The sequence below is a fragment of the Chrysemys picta genome, chromosome 4, assembly GCF_011386835.1.
Source record: "Chrysemys picta bellii isolate R12L10 chromosome 4, ASM1138683v2, whole genome shotgun sequence".
Taxonomy (NCBI): domain Eukaryota; kingdom Metazoa; phylum Chordata; order Testudines; family Emydidae; genus Chrysemys; species Chrysemys picta.
The window spans coordinates 106660600-106684858 of NC_088794.1; the positions used below are offsets into that span (position 1 = coordinate 106660600).

The 24259-nt window shown below is 42.3% G+C and overlaps 1 protein-coding gene and 1 long non-coding RNA gene across 7 annotated transcripts in view; both read left to right on the plus strand.

Moving 5' to 3' along the window:
- LOC122174402 (uncharacterized) overlaps nucleotides 1-12946 on the plus strand; it is a 14552-nt gene extending 1606 nt beyond the window's left edge. Inside the window, exons 2-3 of the long non-coding RNA XR_010601073.1 lie at nucleotides 8535-8631; nucleotides 12810-12946. This is a non-coding gene — a long non-coding RNA (uncharacterized LOC122174402). The remainder of the gene's footprint in view (nucleotides 1-8534; nucleotides 8632-12809) is intronic.
- A 9535-nt stretch (nucleotides 12947-22481) lies between these two features.
- Nucleotides 22482-24259, plus strand: part of NUBPL (NUBP iron-sulfur cluster assembly factor, mitochondrial) — a 171365-nt gene continuing 169587 nt past the window's right edge. The window contains exon 1 of one of the 6 annotated variants that reach the window (XM_005285313.5): nucleotides 22482-22768. In XM_005285313.5, the coding sequence (XP_005285370.2) occupies nucleotides 22664-22768 (105 nt within the window). In that variant the 5' untranslated portion in view covers nucleotides 22482-22663. Of the gene's footprint in view, nucleotides 23245-24259 lie in introns of all 6 variants that reach the window. The other 5 variants (XM_065595438.1, XM_005285314.5, XM_042857474.2 and 2 more) reach the window with 5 other exon arrangements.

Consider the following 24259-nt stretch of genomic DNA (forward strand, 5'->3'; position numbering starts at 1 on the left):
CGGGTATAAAGGGAACAGTTGGAGCCCTGCAGCCTCAGGGTTGATAGCTGGAGTCCCACCACTTGGGGTCAGTCTTTCTTCCTCCTGAATCCCTCACCAGGAGGCAGCCCAGGACTCTCCTTCCCGCATTCCAAATCCCGCACTGGGAGGCAGCTCCGGCTCAGGCTCTCCCCCTGCTCCTCCCAATCAATCCCTCGCCAGGAGGTAGCCCAGGCTTGGGCTGTTGAGCTTAAGCTGATGGCTGGACATCCACAAGGAAATGTCAGAAAGAGAGGGTAAGATTTTAATTTGGGCTGAAGGAGACAGATCAGGAGTGAAGAAGTAGATTTGTGAGTCTTAGACATCTTTTTTCCTGCTAGTTAAAATTGAGTTAAATTCATCTGTAATGAATTATTCTGTTAAATCCTAACATTTTCCCCCGAGAATACATTTATGTACATTATTGCCTCCAGGAGTATGATTAAGTTCCACTAATACTAATATGACTAATATGCATATAGTATAGCCCTAAAATTGAAGCCAGGTAAGAGCTGCCTTTTAATTGGTAAGGAATGGAAAATATGCTCACTTAATATTGTCCTTCAGTGGGAAAATAGTACATGCTAGAGAATAGCCTGCTGGTTGATTTCTGCAAGGAGAAGTGAGACAAGTAATTACTGAGCTAAATATTACTTGTTATGAGTGTCTGCTCTGATTTCCAATAAATAGTGTCCATGATTTATTGTGTTTCATTGGGTTGGAACATTCCTTTTTAATGTTGCAGCTGCTGACAGCGTGCAATGAGTGGAAGTGAACAAAAGGAAATGATGTTAAATACAAAGTATGGGAAAGAATTAAGATCAACAAAGAAAAAATGTATACAATTTTCACATATGTTTCCACTTGCTTCCTGGAAAATTCGGAAGCATTGTAATCATTTCTAGGTCTCTGCCAGGTTCCCACCTATCCTAATAGTCACAGGACAGTCCCTAAAGTAACAGAGCAGTTCTGCATTCCTTGGACCCTTAAAGTGGGACTGTCCAAGTTCTGATCTGTATCAGATTCAAGGCACTTAGGCACCAATCCTCCCTTGAATTCCCTCCCAAAAGTAACTATCTGAGTAGATGGAGCCCCAGAAAAGTCAATGGGGCTCTGTGTGGGCACAGAAGTCCACCTATGCAGAGCTAATTCCAGGATCAGGATTTTTATTTGCTTCATTTTCCCCAAAGTAATTACAACACTATGTAATAAATTTGTAACCTGCATGAGTGCTTATAAGGGACAGATCTTTATTACCTGGCCTCAGTCACATGATATGGGCCAAGTTTACCAAAGGTTACGTATCTGTCACATGTCAAGGGGCGGTATGCACTAACTAATGTCTACAATACAGCCGTGGGGTGGATTCACTTTCATATTATTTAAAAGGTGTCAGTCTCTTTTACATAGGGACATTTTGCAGTAATGGCATTCTGCAAAAGCAACCCTCTGTGAAAGAAAAGGAAATCAGTCAAGGCAGTTGGTGTTTGTATTAAGGAGAGGGAGGATGAATGAAGTGCTCACTACTGTTAGCTGTAGGGCTTTGTTAAGAATCTGCTGTGTTTAAATAAAATACCTTCTGTTAATTTACTGGGAAGCTGTGTCCCTTTACTCATTAAGTAGAACTTGATTAAGTAGAAATCCAATAGAGTTCTTTTCCTTACAGTAATTTATTTGTGATTTAAAGGGATTGTTACAGAGAATACATAGACACATGGTGTAAACAGGATGTAATAAAGGGATAACAGTCCATTGTTGCCTTGGTAGTAGTCAATCACGGTGGTATTTAATACAATACATTCATTTATAAACAAGTTGCAAGTAGGTATGCAGGTGAGCCAGTATATATAGAGTTTGGGGTGGCATTATTACTCCTAGAGATTTCCGGCACTTGATGTGGCTATGTTGTATTTAGAGAGAGAGAGAGAGAGAGTGTGTGTGAGCTAGCTGCAGATAGCCTATAAATCTGCTACAGCTCATCTTTCCATGAATTTTCCCTGGGATTATCAGATTTGGGTAGTAATTTGTTCTGCAACTTGTATTTCTTTTATCTTGTCTGGCCACATCTTAAACGAAGGACTTCCTTTTTGTGAGCCATAAAATGGTGATAAATTTCTTAGCAGTTTCTGTTAACTTTTTAATAGATATAATTCTCTAGCAATTTGAAGGGCATATCTCACTATAAAGTAAATTAGATTTTCATCTAATATTGCATTAGAGGTATTTTGCTGCCTATTGTGTATGTAAACCAGTGATTTTGGATTTGATAGCAGTACCAGAAAATTTGTGGGGACGGTGTCCTATCTGCTAACAGCCTCTCCAGCAGAGATTTGGATTGTTTAGATCAATTTGATTAATGTAACTAGCATGCAAAAGAAATTTCTGGTTAATTTCTGATTCTTTTTTATTCAAATTCTACCTGAGAAAGGGAGTTGGTGGTGGTGGTAACCACTCAATTTAGTTGAGTCTTTCTTTAAATGATTTTAAGTAAACCCTTCCTTTGGTAACCTGTGTGTCATATGCCCTCAGTTGAGACTTAAACACAAAATATTTTTATTTAATTACATTTCATGTAGTAGCTCACAGCCTTTAATATCCTATGATTGGTTCTCCACTCACTCTGCTTGAGCCTCTTAATATACTCATTTAACTCTTTAGCATTAACAGAGTTTGATTAAGATTAAGAGGATATGACAAAAATGGGTCAGTGACTTCAATGGAGTTACACCAGGGACTAATTGGAGCCAATATTATAAACAATAATAATTAGTAGTAATGATTAGTTCTTGAGCTCATATGCATGCTTATTTTGTGCACACACTGCCTGAAAGTAGATATCTGTCTAGCCATCTGTGCATGCAATTCAGGATTTGCACACACACAACTGAGAATACATGAATGAAATAGGAAAAACTGCACATCTACCTAGTCTGACAGGTTCCCCCCCAGGGTGCCACCTGGAACTGGGTACCACTGAGCCCCCGACCCACCCTCTCACACTATACTGCTGTGACAAGCTGCAAAGCCCTCCAGTCTGCACTTTCACCAGCATACATTTACATACAAGTAGGGACAAACTCCGCTGCAGTTACATGCAGGCTTTCTGACCAGCCCCTGCATAGAAAGGCTACAGTTAAGGCTACTCCCAGATCCCCAGGCATGCACCCCCTCTGGAGTATAAACCCAAAATTATACAGTCTTGCACTGCACAGGGAACTGTACAACGTAAGAAAATAAAATTCGCTCCCTCCCTCAATGTGGAGAGGAATATGCAATAGCCTTTTGCCCCTGAACTAAGATTCCCATACACTTCACTGTAACTTACACTTGTTTTTGCTTTATCTAAACTGTATTAACTACAAAAGATAGATTATAAGTGATAGCAAACAGATCAAAGCAGATTATTTAGCATATAAACAAAAAACGCAAACTAAGCTTAATATACTAGATAGATTGGATAGGAGTAGCAGATTCTCACCCTTCAAGATAATACAAGCAGGCTGCAGATTCTTAAGGGGCAAGCTGCACTTGCATTACAGCTTGGAATCCCCAGGTGTCTCATTCACAGGCTAGAAATCCCTTTAGCTTGTATTCAGCACTTCCCCCAATTCAGTCTTTGTTCCTCAGGTGTTTCCAGGAGTCTTCTTGTGTGGGAAGTGAAGAACCCCAGATGATGTCACTCCCTGTCTTATAGCTTTTGCATATGGCGGGAACCTTTGTTCCGAAGCTTGGTTCTCAGTCCAGTCTGTGGAAAAATATTGACATCCCAAGATGGAGTCTAGAGATATGTGTTCTCATTATATGTCCTTGTAGAGTCATAGCAGCCATTACTAGGAGGCTTTCTGTAGCATTCACAGGAAAGCTCACGGGGAGGGAGATAAGTTTCTCTTAAGGCCTATTGTTTTTTCCTAATGGCTCATTGCTCTGAATAGGCCCTTCCCAACCAGCTATCTAGACTGAAAGCATCTTGTCCAGTGGGCGTTACCCAGTTGTAGCTACATTTGAAATACAGTTACATAGTCAACATTCATTATTTCAGACACAAAAATGATACATGCATACAAATAGAATAATCATATTCAGCAAATGATAACTTTTCCAGTGACACCTCACATAACTTATCTTGCATAACATACATTATAATTACATCTTAATCATATCATAATAATCTCACTATGAAGAATATGGGGTGCAGTGTCACACCTAGTTTAACAAACTGTGGCCATATAGAGAATGGTTATTTACCTTATAGTATCTGTGGTTCTTTGAGATGTCATCTTTTTGGATCCTTCTCTAGAAGACTGATAAGCAATGCTCCATCTGGAAGATTGCCACTAACTAAAAAGGTGACTGAAAGAGTGCCCTACCAAATTTGGCTTCTGATGTTGTGGCCAGGTTGAGGGTATAGTGTTTAACAAAAGCAAGGGATTACCCCATGTAGCTGCCTTGGAAATACCAGATCTGGGGATGTTTCTAAAGCATGCAGAGGAGGCAGCCTGTGCTTTAGTAGAATGTTAATGTTTGGCGGAAGATGTGTAACAGCCATGTGATAGCAGATGGAAATACCCTTTGTAATCCATTTAGAAATTCTTTCAGAGGAGATGGCTTGACCTTTAAAAACACCAGAGATAGCAACAAAAAGACAGGGCATCTGTCTGAAAGGCTTTGTCCTATCAAGATAATATAATGTCCAAGGTGTGGCGTTTCTTTTCCCATGGAAAGAAATGAGGTTTTAGAAAGAAAATGGATAAAATTAATAGATTTAGTCCAATTAAAATGACACAATATTGAGAATAAATTTGGAATGAGGTTTCAACACAACCTTGTCTGTGTGGAATATTGTGTATGGGGGTCAGCCATGAGAGCTTGTAGTTCACTGACCCTTCTGGCTAACTTATGGCAACTAAGATGACTATTTTGGGAGTGAGGTGGTGTAGAGAACAGTCAGTGAGAGGCTAGAAGGGAGGTTTGAATAGATGAAGGACATAGTTCAAAGCTATGGCAACTTCCTGAAGAGACCTCCCTTTGATCAATCAATCATCTAGTTAGGGGTAGACGTGATGTTCCACCACTAGCTAGGCATTTCATAAAGACCCTTGGTTCTATGGAAAGAGCACATTGTAGAACCTTGTACTGGTAATAATTGGGCCCTACTCTGAGTTGCTGGTACACCTCTACCCTGATATAACGCTGTCCTTGGGAGCCAAAAAATCTTACCGCGTTATAGGTGAAACCGCCTTATATCGAACTTGCTTTGATCCACTGGAGTGCGCAGTCCTGCCCCCCCGGAGCACTGCTTTACCATGTTATATCCAAATTTGTGTTATATTGGGTCACGTTATATCGGGGTAGAGGTGTATTCAAAGCACTGTGTACACATTAAGGGCAAAATTATGCTTGGCCACACATTATGCAAAAGGAGTGTGAGGAGAGGGCCCAAGGAACTTCCCTCCCTAAAACCATCAAGCAAAAGCCAGGCAAAATGGTAGTCCTTGAACTCTGGGAGTGTAAGGGCTACTCAAAGCTAGTGCTGCTGCTAGAGCTAGCTTCTCTATAGGAGGTGGCCATACTGATCAACAGAGCTGGGTAAGCACAAATGGTGGTAGACATTGCACTCTCTTCCAGGGTCATGGCTTAGTGACTACACTCCCTTGTGTGCGCCAGAGCTCTTGGAAAGACTTCAGGCACAATGTTTGAGTTCCCTGTGAGTTGGTGCAACTCTCTAGCTCTCCCCACAATTCAGTGCTGAGCTGTAAACTCATGACAAAGCCCTAAACAGGCATATTCACTAGCTAAAGGCGACTAGACCCCTTAAAAGAATAAATAGATTTGTAGTTCTTATAGGTACTTAGAGGGCAGAAACCTGAATCTGCGGTTCCCTAGCTGTGTGTAGGTTTTTCAATATGTCTTTGCAGTTTGGAAGATTTGTCTTAGCCATAAATGGCAAAATACTGTTTACAATAAACAGTCATCTCTATTGTGTGGGAGCATTGCCAGAATTTGAGTAGTTAATTTTAATGCATGTTTACAGTACACAGCAAAAAAACCCATTACTACATTACAAATAGATTATGGTTTTGTTTAGTCTTTCATACAATTACAAAAGTGGCACATGTTAAATTAGAGTAATCATAATTTAATTAAACTTCTGAATAAAATAACACTAAATGTGAAGTCTGTCAGATCCAATTATGCCACTCCTAAGTGAGAAGTAGACATTTGCCTCTGTTGAAAAGGTTGCTAGATAAAGGTATCCACTTACTCACCAGAGTTCCTGAAAGAAAATAAGAATATAGTTAAACATGGTCTTTTGTCTACAGGTGACTAACACTTTAATGAAGTTCTGATATTAACGTACTATGCTTTTCCTTACTCAAATGTTTATCGTGCCAGGCATTTGTGTGCACAAGTCACAATGGTGTTAACAAGTCCAATTCAACTACCATTGCCTTCAGTGGGGCAGGATTGGGCCTGGAGGGAATAGACCTTTTAAAGCATCCACATATAATGGGGGAAAATAAATCCCTTCGGGTCTAAGCAGAATACATCATCCATCTTCCTACAGATGTAAACTCCAAAGGAATGCCGATGCTGCATTCTTTGCAGTAAGGCAATCCCTTAAGCAGAAGGACTAGCCTGCCACAGTCTCCTGTAACTACACTATCCTCTGACACCTGTCACAGGGGGGATATTAGTATGCACTGTCTTCAGTGGATACTGTTACATTCCCTATCTCCCCACCAAATAAACAGCTTTGCAATAATGAAAAACACGATGGAGAAGTGTTTTTGTCAGTTAACTCTTTGGGTATGTCTACAGTGCCAGTGGGAGGTGTGAATGCAGCACATGTAGACATACCTGAGCAAGGTTCAGGGTCCTGGGGAGGATTGTATTCAGGCAGCTAGCCTGTGCTGCCAGAGCTACGCTATTTTTAGAATGCTAAACTCGAAGCTAAACTCTGGTACGCCTATATCTGCTGCATTCATGCCTCCTGCCAAGAGTGTCAGTGACAACTTGTCACTGGGCTGCATTGGCACTGAAAGTTACTACCCCTTCTAGGGCTGCAGCAAACGCCAGATGTGAGGAGGACATGATGATGATCATCCTGGCATAGGGCTTTCCCTTCAAAACAATTTTCCTGTGAGCAGAGAAGTGGCTCTTTTCTCTCCTTCTCTGAAGAATACTGTGAATAGCCTTTTATTAGCCTTATGTTCTCAGGGGGATTCCCCTCTAATCATTGTTGTGTGTAGGGATAATCCTTAGGCCATGGGGTATGGGTATGGCTACATTGCAATAACTGCCCCTCCTCCCCTGGCACTGAATCGCAGAGCCCAGGTCAGCTGACTCAGGCTCATGAAGCTATAAAATTGCAGTGTAGACATCTGGGCTTGGGCTGGTGCCTGGATGTGGAGATCCCATGAAGGGTGGGTCTAATGCCCACAGCAAGTGAAAAAACTCTCATGTAACATAAATAAAAGCCCTCTTTAGAAAGTCTAATACCAAATATTTTTTTCCTGTGTATGTTAGGAAACATTTTATAGTTGATGTTCTGCCTCTGTGTAGTAGCTATTTAGCATTCATTGTAAAAGACAAAGATCAACCCTTCAGAAGTTTTAAAATCTAAGGTTATGTGGAAAAATGTCCTTTACAGCCTTGGTGTTCTTCTAGGGTATTGTGATGGGGTGCCCTCCCCACACCAGCCCTGCAAGAGATGAATTAGGCCAGGTGGACTCAGTCAACCAAGTAAGATGCAAACAGGAGATTTAAGCTGAGTGGAGGGCACTACTTGGGAGTCTCACCTTCGAGGGAACAGGTAGGGCTTTTGTAAAGCCAGGAGTCTGGAAACAGTGGATGAAGGAAACCTGCAGTCTCTCTCTGAGTTAAGAGGAAAGGAAAGGTAGATAGGAATCCATAATAAAGGGTTTACCTAGCAGGCCTAAAAGGGGCGGGGCAGGGTGTGTGTGTCTGACTAGGAAGACTGATGAAGAAGGAGTTTAAGGAAGCACAATAGAAAATAGTCTAGGGAAGAGAACAGTAAGATTGGTGAAGTCCCAGACCTTAAATACTTGCTATAAGGCCTTGGACTGGAACCCAGAGTAGAGGGTGGGCCTTGGTTCTGGAGTGGTATTGCTAGCGGCAATGAATAGGGACATAATTGGGACAGTGGGCATGAGGACTGCCTGATGTCCTTGGTTCAGAAGGACTTTGAAAGACTCCCCTATTTGCATCTTAATTGGTTCAGCTCTTTCAGGGCCAATGTAGGGTGTACACCCCATCTCTGGGATCAAATGTTAAATAGGCTATCAAACGTGTTGAAAATCCTATGCTTTAGGATAGTTTAGAAAAGCAAAATTTTAAAAAGTTCTCAGCAGTGAAGAGTCTCAAATATTTTAAGCTATATTGAAAGGCTTACAGGAAGCAAAATAACTTGTTGGGACATGGTCTACTATCTTACATGACTCAATGAATATTCATTAGTGATTTACAGGCTTCTATTTTTTCACTCTTTCCCTTAGCCATTTTACTTTCCACATAAAACCAAAGGAAAATCAAGATCAGCTGGCAGTTACATTGGATTAGAAACTTATGAAAGAAGTGAGACCAGTAAAACAGGTACAGTACTGTCTCAGTTAATACATCTTCTCTACTGAAATTATGGGCTGACACCTGACAAAATAAGCCTCTGCAGTTGTTTAGGTTGCCATTCGTTCTGGATTTCATGTGTTGCTGCATCATGCGAGTAGGAGAGTTTTACCATCATGAAAGTGATTTGGGGCCAGCAAAACATGATCATAAGACAACACTGTGTCGTACAGTGATGACATGTTTATGGATGCCATCATTCTGTGTAGTGGTGTGATGACACTTTATGGAATGTCACCTGTTGCAATAACAATATGAAGATGTTGTACCAAAATGTCATGAGAGAAATCAAACTTCAAAAGATGGCAAACCTACTCAACCCATTACACTTTGACAAGTTTCTTGGACTAGTCAGTTAAAGAGATCGTTGTACTCTGGGCACAAAGTAGCCTGTCTCCAGCAACTGCCAAATAACAGATGAGGCATTCTATTACTGCCTCTTCAGACTTCACTCAGTTCTATCAGGATGCATGGAAAACAACTCGTGGGAATGACATCAGGGGTTTTCTATTCAAAGCATTTCCTAATGACCTATATAGACTGTGTTCTTTCTTGGTTGGCTGAACATCAGTATGCCTAGGAAGAGATTTATAGGAGCTGTGACCCAAAGATGTCTTTAAGTCTTCTGGATTGACAACTGTATTTCAGCGTTCAACCACATAGAGTATGTCTACACTGAGATAAAGGACCCGTGGTATGGCTCAAGGCCGTTAGAGAGAATATATAAATTGTGCTGTAACTTTTGATGTCTCAGAACCATTTAAAGGGATCTGATCTTTTCCTGGTGCACAGAGAAATTACATAAATAGTTCCAAGTAGCATTAATGGGATAAATGTCACTACCCTCTGTTTACCAGAAGCTAGGAGTGGATGATGGGATGGATCACTGTGATTGCCTGTTCTGTTCATTGCCTCTGAAGCACCTGGCATTGGCCAGTTGGAAGACAGAATACTGGGCTAGATGGACCATTGATCTGACCCACTATGGCCGTTCTTATATTCTAAATTTAACCCTGCCACACCAGGGAGAAAAATATAAACCTGTAAGTCTGGGGGAAACACAGTGCATCATCGCTGTCAGCCCTCAAAATTATGCCAGAGTTGTAGACTAGTGTGGCTTATGTTTTATATCTGAAACATCTAGAATTTTTTGGAACTAGAGGTGCAAGTGCATCCCGGTGAATGCAGCTATTCATCCTGTGCAGCAGAGAAGTCACGGCCCAGGCAGTGTACTGAGTATGAGTCTTTTCAATTAAACCTTTGAAAACTGAAATTGTATATGCACTCTATGGACATCAGATATTCATAACACTTTTTCATAAACAGGGGTGTTCTCTCCAGGAGTGTCAGTCAAAATTTCCTCATTCCCTCACTGCTTTACAGTGTGCTAGCTGGCTCTCCACCCCCACCCCCACCCAAAAAAAGTGGTTACATATGGAACTATAGTGGCCACAAGTATGGGCAGAAAAACACAAGTAAAAAGTCTTATGGGCCTTGTGAAGGCATGGAGTCACCAGGGCTTAGAGAAGGCCTGACCATGCCTCCAACCTCCCTCAGCCAGCACTAGCCCAGCTGAGAAAGTGACGGGCGCTTGCCCACTTGGACTAGGGGAAGGTGTTATGCCTGCTGAATGGGCGAAGGACTATAGGGCAGCAATGAATTGGGTCTCCTGTCTGGTAACTTATGCCCAAACTGTTAAGGATTTGTTTTTATCAAGACAAAAGAGATAACACCCATTGCTTACATCATATCCCTCAAAGTGAAAGCTAGCTCCTGGGGTGTAGTATTGTAATATGTAGGCTGGGTGTGGCTACAGTAGAACAACACCGACTGTTTTAGTCAGAGCCCAGAATCCTCACTAGAAGTAGTCTCTCACCTCTAGAGATCACTGGAACCGAACAGGGACCCTCCATAAAGGATTTCAGACACTCTCGCTCATACTGTGCCTATTTCTACACAGTGCTTGTGTGCTTTGTCAAGGAGGGTGCATTAGGGAAGCAATGATGGAACAGATTGACAAGATAATATGCATGTGAGGGACGGTTTGGGGAAATATTTGAAAAAAATGTAACCAACAAGATACCTTTGATACAATGACCTTTAGCATTCAACTTTTCTGTTATTTTTATCTTTTGTATTTAAACTGCAAGCTTTTTGAGGCAGGCACCCTATCTTCCTATGCATTTTTTTTTTAACAGTGTGGATACAGTGAAACCTGAATTCTGACTGTGGTCTTTGGATACTACTACTATATCAATGTCAAATAATGGAAAACCAGGGAGTGATACACATCCTACCCTCATCCTGGGGAAGTAGTAAAAATTCCCTTAACATCCATTACAGCCACATCTCTTCAGCACTGTGAAGAACACTACATCACATTTGCCATAACAATATATTATTTGTTTTGGAAATGAGTTCTTGTAATATATACATACATATTATCAGTACCATAAGGTTTGTGAACTGCTGCGGCTGGGAAAAAAAACACACATAATGCTATTCATCCATAATATTTGTACAAACTATGGGCCCAATCCTGCTAAACGTACTTATGTGAGTAAACCTTATTCACACAAGTAGAGTCCTCCTGCTGTCAGCATGAGACAGAACTGCAGGCTCTGGAATTCATGCAATATTCAAAAGTTGCTTTGCCCACAGGTACAACTACCTCTGAAGTGAAAACAATAACTGCACAATACCACACTGAAAATTAAAAAGAGAAGAATACCATAGCCCTATGAAACTGGAGGTAGAATTTCATTTCCATCTTGAATTTGGCCAGGGCACCAGGATAAGCATCTTTACCCATGCAAAATGTGCCACAAATGGTCAGGACTTAGGTTTTATTTCTCATCTGCTACAAAAACATTCTGCTGCAAGACATTCTGTAAAACAGACAACATTCAGTCATCATTTCAGTTCATCATTTCACACAGGATAGAGACTAATTCCCTGTAATATCCTTGTAGGCTTCGAGTGATGCATTTGCTCTGCTTAATTTCATTTACTCATATTGTATCATATTCAAACTAATTGTTTCTCACTCTTTATTATTAAACAATTGATGAGTGGTCTTCACCTGCAATTAATGTTATTGTTATCCACTAGAGGGAGCACAATGAAAAGCCTTAAATAAAAGGTTTACAAAACAACAACAAAAACCTGAGAAAGTCTGGGCGTCTTGTGCAGGACAGACCAGAGTGATCACTGAGCCACAAGTTCAAGAATGGCTTCCTTGTGGAGCTTCGATACTGATGCAAATTCCTTCAGGCAGGTGAATGTGGTGTGTTGCGGAAGTGATATGAGGGGAAGGAAGAGCATTCCATTCTACAAGCTCTGTACAAGGGAACAAAATCAACAAATAAAAAAAAAATACAGTCCCTACCCCCAAAGAGCTTAACACCTTAGAATGGTATTCAAATTGTTCTTGAATTCTATAGTCAGTTGTCAGGACTATGAATCTTCTGAAAGTAAGGATTGGAAGAAAGCTTTTGTCACTAAAATAGACACATTATTGTGTAATGTGACATGATGTAACTGAGTACTACACTTCTTTAAAATATTTAAGAGGCAAAACCACTAACCCTGATTTCAGAAATTGTGACCAAACCCCATTTGACATAGTCAGTCATTCAAAAGCAGAATAACGGAGTCCAACACTATTCTAAGGTGTTAAGCTCTTTGGGGGTAGGGACTGTCTTTTTTTGATTTGTTGATTTTGTTCCCTTGTACAATGCTTGGCATAAGGTCCTGATCTATAACTGGGGCTCTTTGATGCTGCCTCAATAATAATTGAAATAAAATTTGGCAGAAAGCAGGTAAAATGATTTTCTTAAATTACTCCTCTTCAAATATGGAAATCTCTCTTTTTTTTTTTTAAGTTAGTCAGTCACTCCTGTTGAAGAAGATTTTAATATTTTATTTTTGTTTGTAAATTTCTAAGAAGAACGTGTGGCCCTGTGCCTGAAGGGAATATTCAACAAAATAAATCTCTTAGTTTCTGATCCACAGAGACCTGCTCAAGGCTGCAAAAGCTCTGTAAAATCACCTGGGTCTGGATGTATGTTTTTGCTAAATTAGGATATATTAACTTGAGAGACTTACTGACTAATTTTTAATAGTTTTCTTTTAACTTTTAAAATTAGGTTTTCCAGCCATTCTTGACTGAGGAGACTTTAATGAATAGGATGAGCCAAGATCACATGAAGAAGCAATATGCAAACTATATGGGGCTCCTATTATGGAAGCACTGCAAACTTATTTAGCCAGCATGATTCTAAAGCCTTTAAGGGGAGGACTTTAATTTTTTTTCTTTGTTTAAGGATTGGCAAAGCAACCTAATTATTAAATTGCATGCAAACAACTTCCGTGTTCTTATATTTACTAAGAGTTAGCATGAATGATTATGCAAAACAAATCTGTCATTAGTTGCTCTCTATTTGCATTGTGCCTGTTAATATGCTGCTGTTCAGACTATGGCAGGGTATAATAAGCAATTCTACTTCTGAATTAAAAATTCTATATGTGAAACTACAAAGAAACCTCATTTTGTTCTGCATGGATTTTTGAAATCACACATTGTCTCAAAATATCATGGACCAAATTTGATGCTGATATTAATGGGCATTTCACCAAGTCATGCTTCTGCCCCAGCTCCAAAGCATGTGTTGCCATGCCCAGTCTCTTTCACAGAGGTTATTTCTTTAACAGAGGTTAGCAAACAAATAAAAGTCTTTTAAAGTTAATCCTTGGCCCCAAGCTTTGAGGCCACCCCTCCCTGGCGTCTCTGGCCTTGTAACTCCTGGCAGCTTCCCAGTCTCAGTTGATTCTGCTCCCTTCTTGGAGCAACAGCCCAGCACTGCTTCCCCGAGTCCCTGGCTCCAGACACCAACCGTAGGCACTAGCTCCACTCCAGTGTGGGCCTTTCCTCACAGGGTGCAGCCTGTCTCAGTTCAATCTCCTGCATCTGCTTACTAGCAGCCTTTTATAAATCCTGGTGTAGTCCAGCCCTCTTTAATTGGCTGGATTGGGCTCACCTGCTCTGGTCCAGGGGTACTGGGGGCACAACTCCAATTAAAATCAATGCCAGCTTGATATCTAGACATGTAGGAAAAGGTGCAAAAAGAGATTATAATGAATGTAATAATGATAATGGGTCAGATTTAGTGTCTCTCCCTACATTATGCCCCTACACAGGGGCCAGACACAATTGCAATTCTTGTTTCTGAGTGTAAGAACTGCTCCATCTCAAAGGTGATAGTAAGGGGCAAAGGGAATGTAATGACACTACACGTCCTTCCCCCATGGGCCAGCAGCGTTGGCTGGCTTCAGAAGGGATTAGAAGCCACATCCTCCAAGGTATGTCTATAGTATCCACCGGATTGGCGGGCAGCGATCAATCCTGCGGGGGTTGATTTATCGCATCTAGTCTAGACACAATAAATCGACCCCCGAGCACTCTCCCGTTGACTCCTATACTCCACTGCCGTGAGAGGCGCAGGCAGAGTCGACTCACCGTAGTGAATACACTGCGGTGAGTAGATCTAAGTACATTGACGTTATTCACCTAGCTGAAGTTTTGTAACTTAGATTGATCCTCCCCCTAGTGTAGAGCAGACCTAAAAGGCTATCATAGTGGCTGCACTTTCTGGGAACTCCAGAAGGTATTGTGCCTGTCTTAAGCACAAATGTCTCCCAGAATTCTTATTCCTCATAATCACTGCAAAATGTTTGTATGGGTAATATTTAATAAGTTTTGTGTCTATACTGGAAATTAAGTTCTTAAAGTCTTGAAGTTAAAGGCAGGTCACCAGGAGGTGACATGTTTCAAACAAGGTCGGTTCAGGCAGAGTGTAGTAGACAATTAAATCTACCACACTTGCATCCAAGTTTTAAAATCACGGACTGAGGAGCTCACTGGATCATTAATGTTGATTTTCAATAACTCTTGGAACACTGGAATAGTGGGCCTAAGCGATTTGGGGAAGGGATGGCAGTTGTCGGTAAAGCACTTAGCACATTTTGAGTGCTCTATACATGATTAATAATGATGCATTTGAAAAAATTAATAATTCATATCTTCATTTATAAGAATAATTTCAATTGCTCAGTCTGCTGACCTGAACCACAATCAAAGTCCGTCCTGTCCCAGCGTCTCCAAGCACTTTGCTTACACTAGTGCTTCCCAAGTGGAGATGTACCAAATGTCGCAAGGGTCAGAACGTTTTAGGAGGAAAAAACTTACTGTGGCCAAGGCCTACTAGTAGAAAGCCATAAAAAGAGAGACACCATTAACGGAGGTCAAGCCCAGGTCTCTCTTTCTTTCACTGTTTTCACTTCAAGAAGAGATTCACCAGGTGAAGTTCCACTTTTGCATTCAGATCCTGAGCACACCAGAGCCTACTGGTACTCTGTTGTCTCAAGACCTAGGATGAGCAATAGTGCCTGTAGAAATTCAGGAGGAGAAAGCAGACCTTCTCTAGGATTGTGGTGAGTTAGTCTAAGTCCTACATTTCCGCACCAGGCCTTCAAGATGATATCTCCTCTCACTGTGGAAAAGAAAGTGGCAATTGCCACAGAACTGATATTAATAGGGCATCTATCTCCTCTTTACTTCTCAGTGACCCTGCATATACATTGCTTCCCTGGCTCTTGAAGCCATATCCAAACCCACATAGAAAATGATTCTTCCGCAGACTCAACTGTTGCAGGATAGTGGTGGTGGGTGCATTTAAAGCAAGTTGAAGATGTCTGACTTAAAAAGAGTGCAATCAACAATATGGCTATCAGACTATCAGCCTTTTGTATTCAGCATAGTATTTATATTTGTGAAGTGTTCAATACACTGTGAAGTAAAAAGGCAGCACGCTTTGTAACAAATTATGCACAGCCGGACAGACAAGCTGTATAACCTGAGCTTGTCACTTATGTGAACATAATCTGCAATAGGCATGTAACCAAAACAAGAGATGCTGTGTTCTCTTATTTTGCCAATGCAGGGATAGAAGTGGGTATAGATTAAGTTGATGCCTAATGTAGGTAGAATTAAATGTTAGCAATTGCTGCTAGTACATATCTTTTTTTTCCTGTGGTGGTTTTAACATTCTGTAGTAGGTATGCTTTTTATAACTTTATTGAAGTTATAAGAGTCTGACAAAGAGATGTTGTAAAGTAATTGGTGATATATGGATGGTAAAATAAAATGTTTGTTAGACTCTTGACATAAAGATAAATAGTGCAAATAAATGTTATTAAGCACACAGATGTGCAGACCAGTTTCAATAAGTAATCAGTCCCATAAAAGAAACCTAAAGACAAAAAAATGTGTTTTACAAACTACAGGGACATGAAATTTATAGCTGGGGATTCCAGTTCTCTTTCTCCTGCTCTTTTAGCACTTACATAGTTGACACACTCTTCACTCAAAGCTCGTTACAGAGATGGGTAAGTACCATTGTTTCACTCTTACAGATGGAAAAACTGAGCCGCTGTAAGGTTTAGTTGATTTGTACAATGTTATATATCACATCAGAGGCAGACAGGAGCAAAGCCCAAATCTCTTGGTTCTCAGGCCTGTGAATCATAGAATCATAGAAGATTAGGGTTGGAAGAGACCGCCGAAGGTTATCTAGTCCAACCCCTTGCTCAAACAGGACCAACCCCAACTAAATCATCCCAGCCAGGGCGTTATCAAGCCAAGCCTTAAAAACCTCTAAACTTCCGTAGGTAACCCATTCCAGTGCTTCACCACCCTCCTAGTGAAATAGTTTTTCCTAATATCCAACCTAGACCTCCCCTACTGCAACTTGAGACCATTGCTCATTGTTTTGTCATCTGCCACCACTGAGATCAGCCTAGCTCCATCCTCTTTGGAACCACTGCATCATGCTGTTAAATAACCTCCAATCCACATCAGAATCAAAACTTTTTAAAGAGACCATTTAAAAAAAATCAGTTATTAAAAAGGTTTTCCCAACAATCTCTCACTCTTTCTTCTGAGATGGCAAATGTGGCCTTTGAAAGCTATCCCAGTGTGACCAAATGTGCTCCATACTAACACCCTACAAACTATTGTAATAATTTTTGTACAAAATCTGCCTTGTGAGGAATCCTTTGAAAACTAACACTGGTCAATAATATCATGGTGAAATGTATATAGCAACATTATATGTAAAGTTATGAATTCCCCCTCTATATTGTTGTTAGCACACGTTCAAACTCACATAGCCCTGACTAGGCAGAAGTTGTTAAACAGGTCTATCCTAAACAAAGAAATGTGTGTTTACCTCAATTTACACACCCCGGAAAGGGTCTGTTTTCCATTTGCTTCACATATGGATTGTGTATGATTTGCCCAGAGGGCTGAGTCACTGAAAAACCTGCCTGAGGTTAACTGCCAGCAGAGGTCACCATAAGCAGCAATGCAGAGGGAATGCAGGCGCGGACACATGGTTGAGCACGGGCGCTCACATAAAGTGTGTGGACCCCATCACAATGGACTACAAAAGCAAGGAGCAAAAACACTCCAGGTTATCTATCTATCTTTCTCTCCTTATTTCACCTAAGAAGACAAAGGAACCAGCCTTTTGACTGTGGGTGGGATACTGACGTGAAAATGTAGTTAGCAATGTTGCTGGGAACATGTGGTGAGGATTTTTCTTTGAACAAAGTCTCATTTGTTAAATTTTAGCTACTAGAAAAAGTTTTATCTTTATTTCTCTTGGAACCATTTCTGACTTTAATACCTTTTACTTGTACTCACTTAAAAACCAGGTCTTTGTAGTTAAATAAACTTGTTTTATTTTTTAATCAAAACTAATCCAGTGTTGTGTTTAAACCGAGCTGTTTGGTAACTCCATTTAAAATAGCAGGCTGTTGGATATTGACCCCTTACAGGGGCAACAGACTTAGAATCATAGAATATCAGGGTTGGAAGGGACCTCAGGAGGTCATCTAGTCCAACCCCCTGCTCAAAGCAGGACCAATTCCCAACTAAATCATCCAAGCCAGGGATTTGTCAAGCCTGACCTTAAAAACCTCTAAGGAAGGAGATTCCACCACCTCCCTAGGTAACCCATTCCAGTGCTTCACCACCTTCCCAGTGAAAAAGTTTTTTCTAATATCCAACCTAAACCTCCCCCATTGCAACTTGAGACCATTACTCCTTGTTCTGTCATCTGGTACCACTGAGAACAGTCTAGATCCATCTTCTTTGGAACCCCCTTTCAGGTAGTTGAAAGCAGCTATCAAATCCCCCCTCATTCTTCTCTTCTGCAGACTAAACAATCCCAGTTCCCTCAGCCTCTCCTCATAAGTCATGTGCTCCAGCCCCCTAATCATTTTTGTTGCCCTCCGCTGGACTAGTTCCAATTTTTCCACATCCTTCTTGTAGTGTGGGGCCCAAAACTGGACACAGTACTCCAGATGAGGCCTCACCAATGTCGAATAGAGGAGAACGATCACGTCCCTCGATCTGCTGGCAGTGCCCCTACTTATACAACCCAAAATGCCGTTAGCCTTTTTGGCAACAAGGGCACACTGTTGACTCATATCCAGCTTCTCGTCCACTGTAACCCCTAGGTCCTTTTCTGCAGAACTGCTTCCTAGCCATTCGGTCCCTAGTCTGTAACAGTGAGTGGGATTCTTCCATCCTAAGAGCAGGACTCTGCACTTGTCCTTGTTGAACCTCATCAGGTTTCTTTTGGCCTAATCCTCTAATTTGTCTTGATTTATAATGTCTGAACTGTCCATAAGGGGGCTGGGCAATGCAGAACGCATGCTTTGGTTAAAATTTGGGACTGGGAGTGTGTTAGGGTCAATCAGCAAATAGTAAGCCAGAGTTGCAAGGTTGCTGGAAGCCAGAGTGGAGCTGGTGTGTTGCTGACAGGCTGCTGGGATCAGAGTTGTTGGACCAGGACTGCAGCTGTACGCAGGCACTTGGGGTGTGACTTGCATGCTGTTTGGCTGTTTGTGAGCAGCCCAGGTTGGAAGATATAACAGCAAAGCTTTGTGAGCCTACCAAGGTTGCAGGACAGGTGGTGACACATCCCCTCACTGATTGCATCCTGGAATGTGACACCTAGCAACATTAAATTGTTCCCAAAACCAATTTTACTTTGTGCAAGGTTAGACAGCGCTTAAAAGGGCAAGAAACTTGCCCAAGCCAGAGTTAAAGCTGAGTGGAAAGTGTGTGGTGCAGCTCTTTGCCATTCTTTTTTTTTTTTTTTTACATATTGTTGCCTTTATAGTGATGTATAGCTAAAATGCATGCAAACTATTAATTTTGTAATACCTGTTTATTTTCTGTGATAACATTTTGCACTACTTTAACATTGGCTCTAGCTACTCTAGGAAGGTGCTAACACAGCTTCCATGGTCAGTGAAGACAGGGTCTTTGGAATATAACTATGTTGGAGTTCCAAAATTAGTAATTCTCCAGATGAAGTACTGGAGACTTCAGTATTCTTTTGCCTCTTTGGTTTGCATTAGAAGTAAGTTTCTGGGGAACTATTTGACATCTCCACATGCCTCTGTCAGTTCTATGCAAAATTTGCTTCTACTGTTAGAACAAAAATGGCAGTTTGAGTGAGAGCCATTTATTGTTTAGCAAAAATATTGTATTCTTATCTTTTAATTTTTCTGTGGCTGCCTGAGATCTTTGAAGCCTGAACTAAGTCTTTGAAGTTAGTGTGTTTCAACAAAATGCTTGATTATCTGTGTCTTTTAAAAATATAGGACAAAAAATAAAACATTTAAAAAATGATGGTAAAAATTCTCCTGAAAGTAAAACAACTGTAGTCCTTGTTATAATAACATTTTAAATTGATTTTAGAAAATTGGAACCATCACAGACTGCAAGTATCTACAATAGTGGAACACTAGCTACACATTGGGGTTTATATTTGAAAACTAAAGGCGTGAACCTGCAAGGGTCTGAATTACTTCAGTATTAGCACTAGCATGGAATAAGGACTATTCATGAGCGTAAGGGTTTGCAAAATTGGGTCTTGCATGAGAACTTGGCTTAAACTGAATTCCAAAAAAACTGGATTAAAATACAGTTTGGCTGGCCTCTGTAGTCAGGACTTCAACAGTATTTTTGCCACAGGCTTGACTTTCTTCTCACACTAGTTTTACACTAACATAACTCAACAGACTATAGTAGACTCCACAGATTATAGACCATTGATTTACTCCTGCTTTAAACTGGTGTAAACAAAAAGATAATTGTGTCTTAGGTTTTCAGTCCTTTTCAAGGGACTATCCACAATGCAAAATTTACTATGTGGGGGAATTCTGTATAAATAGGGTTTGGTCTTGCCAGCATGGACAGCAACAAACCATGTTGTGGAATTGTGGGCGCCACGTGGGTGTCTCATGAATAAGGCTGTGTGTCTGTCACGGAAGTCATGGTGCCCCAGAAGTGGCCAGCATGATCCTGCAGCTCCTGCCCTAGGCGTAGGGGCCATGGGGGCTCTGCACGCTGTCCTTGCTAGCAGGCACTGCCCCTGCAGCTCCCCTTGGCTGTGGTTTCTGGTCACTGGGAGCTGGAGCTCGTGGCGGGGCAGCGCACAGAGCTCCCCCTAGGAGTTGCAGGGACATATGGAGCCGGGTAGGGAGCCTGCCAAACCCACCCCCAACACCAGCCGGGGTCCTGAGCTGCGCATCGCCGCCTGGCCCCCCCAGCACCAGTGGGGATCCTGGGCCACCTCCCAGCACCCCCAGAGCTCCTGCGGCCCCCTGGCCCAAGTAGTAGTTAAGGGTATGTAGTACAAGTCATGGACAGGTCACAGGCTGTGAATTTTTGTTTATTGCCTGTGACCTGTCCATGACTTTTACTAAAAATACCTGTGACTAATACGTAGCCTCACTTATGAAACAGTATAGTGTGATCAGCCCTATTTTAAGGCAATAAATAACAACTCTATGAAAGATATGCATCAAAGCTTATTTTTTAAGGTATGCCACCACCCACCAATGTTTCATTCGTGGTATTGGTAGTTCTGTAAATGTGAATAAGGAACTGTTTTGATTATGCTTCTGTCACAGTTCAGGGCACTTGCACACGTATTCCCCCTCCATGGTCCAGCATAGGCATCCACTTCTAGGCTCCTGCCTCATCCCTTGAGAAGTGGCCTAAATCTCTCTCCCTCTTGACTGGGATTTTTCCAGGCTGCACAGTTTCCTGCTTACACTGTGAGGTCACCAGCAAGTGAGACTGCCTAAGCAGACCAGCTTTATGTTCTTCTCAGAGACTATAAACAATGTAATTGCCCATCGATATAAAGAACCACACAGCTTTTCCTAAGCAAGCACTTTATTCTTAAGGTAAAGCATTACAGAGAAAGCATATAAAAACCTACCTGCATGCTTATAAGCTTAACAGAGATCACCCCAGATCCAACAGAGACTCGGGTAGGAATCAGTCCTTCAAGCATCACATAGGGGTTTTCCTGGGATACGGGTTCATAACACTTGTTGCTCAGAACATTTGTGACTCGGAATCACTCCTTTATACAGTTTGGGCTTCTGCTCTTGTTCTCGCATAACAGATGAGCAGTAGACAAAGGGCCCCTCCTCAAGGCATAACTTCAAAAGGCTGAGTTCTTGCACAACCAGAATGGGTCAATTTGCATACACCTCTTCCTGGGAAACCCACTCAACTAAAAGTTTGTTCTTGTCTAGCACATTGTTTAAAAGATTCCTTTGAATCCATAACACTTCCCAGGGTTTACATTAATCATGTCTCACCCACAGATAATCCCACAATAATCCATAAACATTTTCAATACAAAGAACTCCTAATTTACTTCAGTAAGGTTTGTCCACAATATCACAGGAAACTATCCTGTCACAACTTCTTTCCATGGTCACTGCTTGGGAATGCACACCCTATACTGGAGCATAGGAATTGCCATACCCCATCAGACCTGTGCTATATTTAGTCCAATATCCTGTCCCCAACAGTGATCAGCATAGATTCTATGGCTAGTCGAGTCCTTTGGAACATCTCCAAAATAATTCCTAGAGGAGATCTTTAGAACACTCAATCATGATTTAAAAGTTGTCAATGATGCAGAATTCACCCAAACCCTTGTAAATTGTTCCAGTGGTTAATTACTCGCACTGTTAAAAGTTTCCAGCAAGTACTTCAGTGGAAGCTGCAAGAAATTGTTACCCTAATTGCTGCCTTAAACATGGAAGCAAGAGGTTTTTATATCTTTTTTTAAAAGCATTAACTATAGATTCTTGCTAGCAGTTCCTTCTCATGGCTTGCAAAGCATTAGGCAACAGATGGGGGAACCCTTAATACATGAAGAGAGACAGTTATCTTCAGCCTGTCCCAAAATAGGATGACCCTGTATCCACAGAGGCCCATGGTAGACACAGACCTTGTAGCGTGTCATGATGATAAACTCTGATGAAAAAACAGTCTCTTCTTGTTTGAAAATGTATATTGCACGATGTGTGTCCTTTGCCTATGATATGAACCAGTATAATGCTAAAAGAACAGGAGTACTTGTGGCACCTTAGAGACTAACAAATTTATTAGAGCATAAGCTTTCGTGGATGCATCCGAAGAAGTGGGCTGTAGTCCACGAAAGCTTATGCTCTAATAAATTTGTTAGTCTCTAAGGTGCCACAAGTACTCCTGTTCTTTTTGCGGATACAGACTAACACGGCTGCTACTCTGAAACCTGTCAGTATAATGCCAGGATCCTGCCTCTGCAGTGCTAAGGTGCACGGCAGGCAAGGGTTTTGCCACACACATCCTCCCGTGGAGCCCTTTAAATGTACAAATTACACGGGCCTGCCCTCAGCAGCCACCGCTCCCGGGGGGGTTGATTTCAGCGCTTCCAGCGGACTGCCCCTTTCTGAGGGAGCGGAGCTGAGCGGTTTAGACGGGGCAGGCAGTCCCCACCAGGGAAGGGGGCGGGCTGGTGAGGCGGGGTTAAGCGGCGCCATCTCAGCGCGCCCAGCGCAGGGGACGGCGGAGGAGATGGTGTCCCATGCGTGGTGCCGGGCGCTATGTGCCGGCCTCTACCCTGGGGCTCCGCGCCGCCTGCAGGGCTGGGGCAGCGCCGCCCTCTCCTCTCGCTCGTCGGTAAGTGCAGCCCGGGGAAGCCAGGAGGAGCGGAGCCGCCGCGTCTGCTTCCCTTGGCGCTGGCTCCGCCCCGGCTGTGTTTGTACTGGCGGTGGGGCAGGTCTGCCTGCGCCCCGCCGAGCTGCCTAGGGAGCGCTGTGGCCATGTGGAGTGGGCGCCCCTAGCAGCCCCCACAGGGACTGTTCGGTGGATCCCGTGGGGAAATAGGCCCCATTTTGGGTCCCTGAAAGGCCCATTCGCAGGACTCTAGCCCCTAGGGTAGGGGGTGCATGTGTCCCACAGGGGGCTAGGTCTCATAATGCTTCTTGCCGGGGGGGGAATGGGTCTCCCAGTGGTCCTCACCCTCTCCGTGCTGCTGGGCCCTTCTGGTAGGGTCCCTTGAGGGAGCGGACCCTCCCTTTTCTGCCAGTCCAGCAAGAGCTTTATTTCTCAGGGGCTCGACAGCACAGTCCATAAGGTTATGTTTGCTGCCCATGGTAAGGGGCTTTCTCTCAGGGCTTGTTTACATGGGGGAAATTGCTCGGCATAGCTAGAGCAGAATAACTTTCGTGCTGTAGCTGTTTTGCTGTTGGGGACAGTCTGTTCTGGAATGAAGTAGAGGGGTGGCCGTGTTAGTCTGTATCCATAAAAACAATGAGTAGTCCGGTGGCACCTTAAAGACTAAGATTTATTTGGGCATAAGCTTTCATGGGAAAAAACCCACTTCTTCAGACCATCAAGCCTAAATTGATGGTGTTAAATTTCTCTTTTAAGTCTGTTTTTCAAGTTTTTTTGTTTGTTTGTTTGTTAAAGAACGGCTACTTTTAAGAGTAGCAGCCGTGTTAGTCTGTATCCGCAAAAAGAAGAACAGGAGTACTTGTGGCACCTTAGAGACTAACAAATTTGTTAGTCTCTAAGGTGCCACAAGTACTCCTGTTCTTCTTTTTGCGGCTACTTTTAAATCTGTTTATTGAGTATCCGGGGAGATTGAAGTGCTCTCCTACTGTCTTTTGTATGTTACCATTCCTGATGTCTGATTTGTATCCATTTATCCTTTTTACGTAGAGCCTCTGATGGTATGGCTGGTGTGGTTGGGTCCTATGATGGTGTTGCTAGAGTAGATATGGGGACAGAGAAGGCAACACGGTTTGTTACGGGGATTGGTTCCTGGGTTAAGTGTTTCTGTGGTGTGGGGTGTAGTTGCTGGTGAGTATTTGCTTCAGGTTTTCGGGTGGTCTGTAAGCGAGGATTGGCCTGCCTGTGAGAATGGGGGATTGTTTTCCAGGATAGGTTGTAGATTGTTGATAATGCGCTGGAGAGGTTTTTGCTGGGGGCTGTATGTGATGGCCTGTGGAGTCCCTGTAACAAACCCCATTGCCTCCTCTGTCCCCATATCTACTCCAGCGACATCATCATAGGACCCAGCCACACCATCAGAGGCTCATTCACCTGCACATCTACTAATGTGATATACGCCATCATGTGCCAGCAATGCCCCTCTGCCATGTACAT